The sequence below is a fragment of the Malurus melanocephalus genome, unplaced genomic scaffold, assembly GCF_030028575.1.
Source record: "Malurus melanocephalus ecotype Western Australia unplaced genomic scaffold, MMel_1.1 scaffold_2019, whole genome shotgun sequence".
Classification (NCBI taxonomy): domain Eukaryota; kingdom Metazoa; phylum Chordata; class Aves; order Passeriformes; family Maluridae; genus Malurus; species Malurus melanocephalus.
The window spans coordinates 5,509-6,650 of record NW_026625251.1 but is presented as its reverse complement, the minus strand read 5'-3'; the positions used below and the strand labels follow the sequence as shown (position 1 = coordinate 6,650).

Below are 1,142 nucleotides of genomic sequence, written 5' to 3'. Positions count from 1 at the left end.
CCCATCACCGCGCTGGATTTTGGGGAGGGGGAAGCTCCACCCCGCCCCCCCCGGCCCCAAAACACCGCGTTCTCCCCCCAAATCTGGGGGTTCGGTTGCGCCATCGCCGGCACCTCCCCCATGGCTTCCGCCAGCGGTTTCCTTCCCACGGGGGGGGGAGGGGGACACCCCGAGTTGTGCCCCCGCAGAAAGGAACCGGGGGAACTTTTGGGGGGCCCCAAATCCCACCGGGGAGGGGGGGTTGGCTCGGCTTCCCCGCCCCTCACGCGCTCCCGTTATCTCCGGTGTCACCGGAGCGGTGACAGCCCCGGGCGGGGGGAGTGACACCACTCCGTGCCAGCCTCGAGCTGTCCTTAAGGGAACACCCTGAAAGTGTCCCCAAAGCCCGGGTGACATTCGGGGGGACCCGCGGCAGATTTTGGGGTGTGGGAAGAGGGGATTTGTGGCACTGTTGTTCCTGGGGGGCCCTGTTTTGGTCCGAGTGTGAACTCTGCAGTTCAGGCAGTTGGTTTGGGGTAAAATCGCGCTGTTCGGGCAGTGAACTCTTAGCAGAGGAGCGGGCAGGGGGTGGCATTGTCCCCTCYGTGTCCCCTCTCGGGCAGGGTGACACCACCGGCCCCTCAGCACCCTCCCGGCCCAGCGGCCCAGCCCGAAACCGCGGCGCTTGCGTCAGGTATCGGGGGCGGCTCCCAGCCCGGCCCGGCCGGGCGCGGCTCAGCCAGGCCGGACTTTGCTCCCGGTTCCTGCAGGAGCCCCCCCGGAATCCCTGGCGGGGGGGACAGGGACTGAGCCGAGTGTCCCCTCGCTGAGAGTGTCCCCTCGCTGTCCCCACAGCCGGGCGCCGCCGAGGGCAAGGGCGGTGGCAAGGCCAGCATGCTGCGGGGCCGGAACGCGGGCACGGCCGCCGAGGAGCAGCCCCACATCGGCAACTACCGGCTCCTCAAAACCATCGGCAAGGGCAACTTCGCCAAGGTCAAACTGGCCCGGCACGTGCTGACCGGCAAGGAGGTGAGGAGGGCAACCGGCCTGGGGGGGGGGGACAGCGCTGGGGGTGACACTGCGGGGACAGAGTGGGACGGGATGGCATGGAGACACCCTGGGGAGAGGGACACCCTGGGTGACACTGCGGGGACAGGGTGGGA

General features: G+C 69.2%; 1 protein-coding gene across 1 annotated transcript in view; it reads left to right on the top strand.

Moving 5' to 3' along the window:
* Nucleotides 1-1,142, top strand: part of LOC130587514 (serine/threonine-protein kinase MARK2-like) — a gene marked incomplete at its 3' end in the record, with an annotated part of 7,072 nt that overhangs the window by 3,369 nt on the left and 2,561 nt on the right. The window contains exon 2 of the mRNA XM_057388495.1: nt 835-1,008. Within this exon, the coding sequence (XP_057244478.1) occupies nt 835-1,008 (174 nt within the window). The remainder of the gene's footprint in view (nt 1-834; nt 1,009-1,142) is intronic.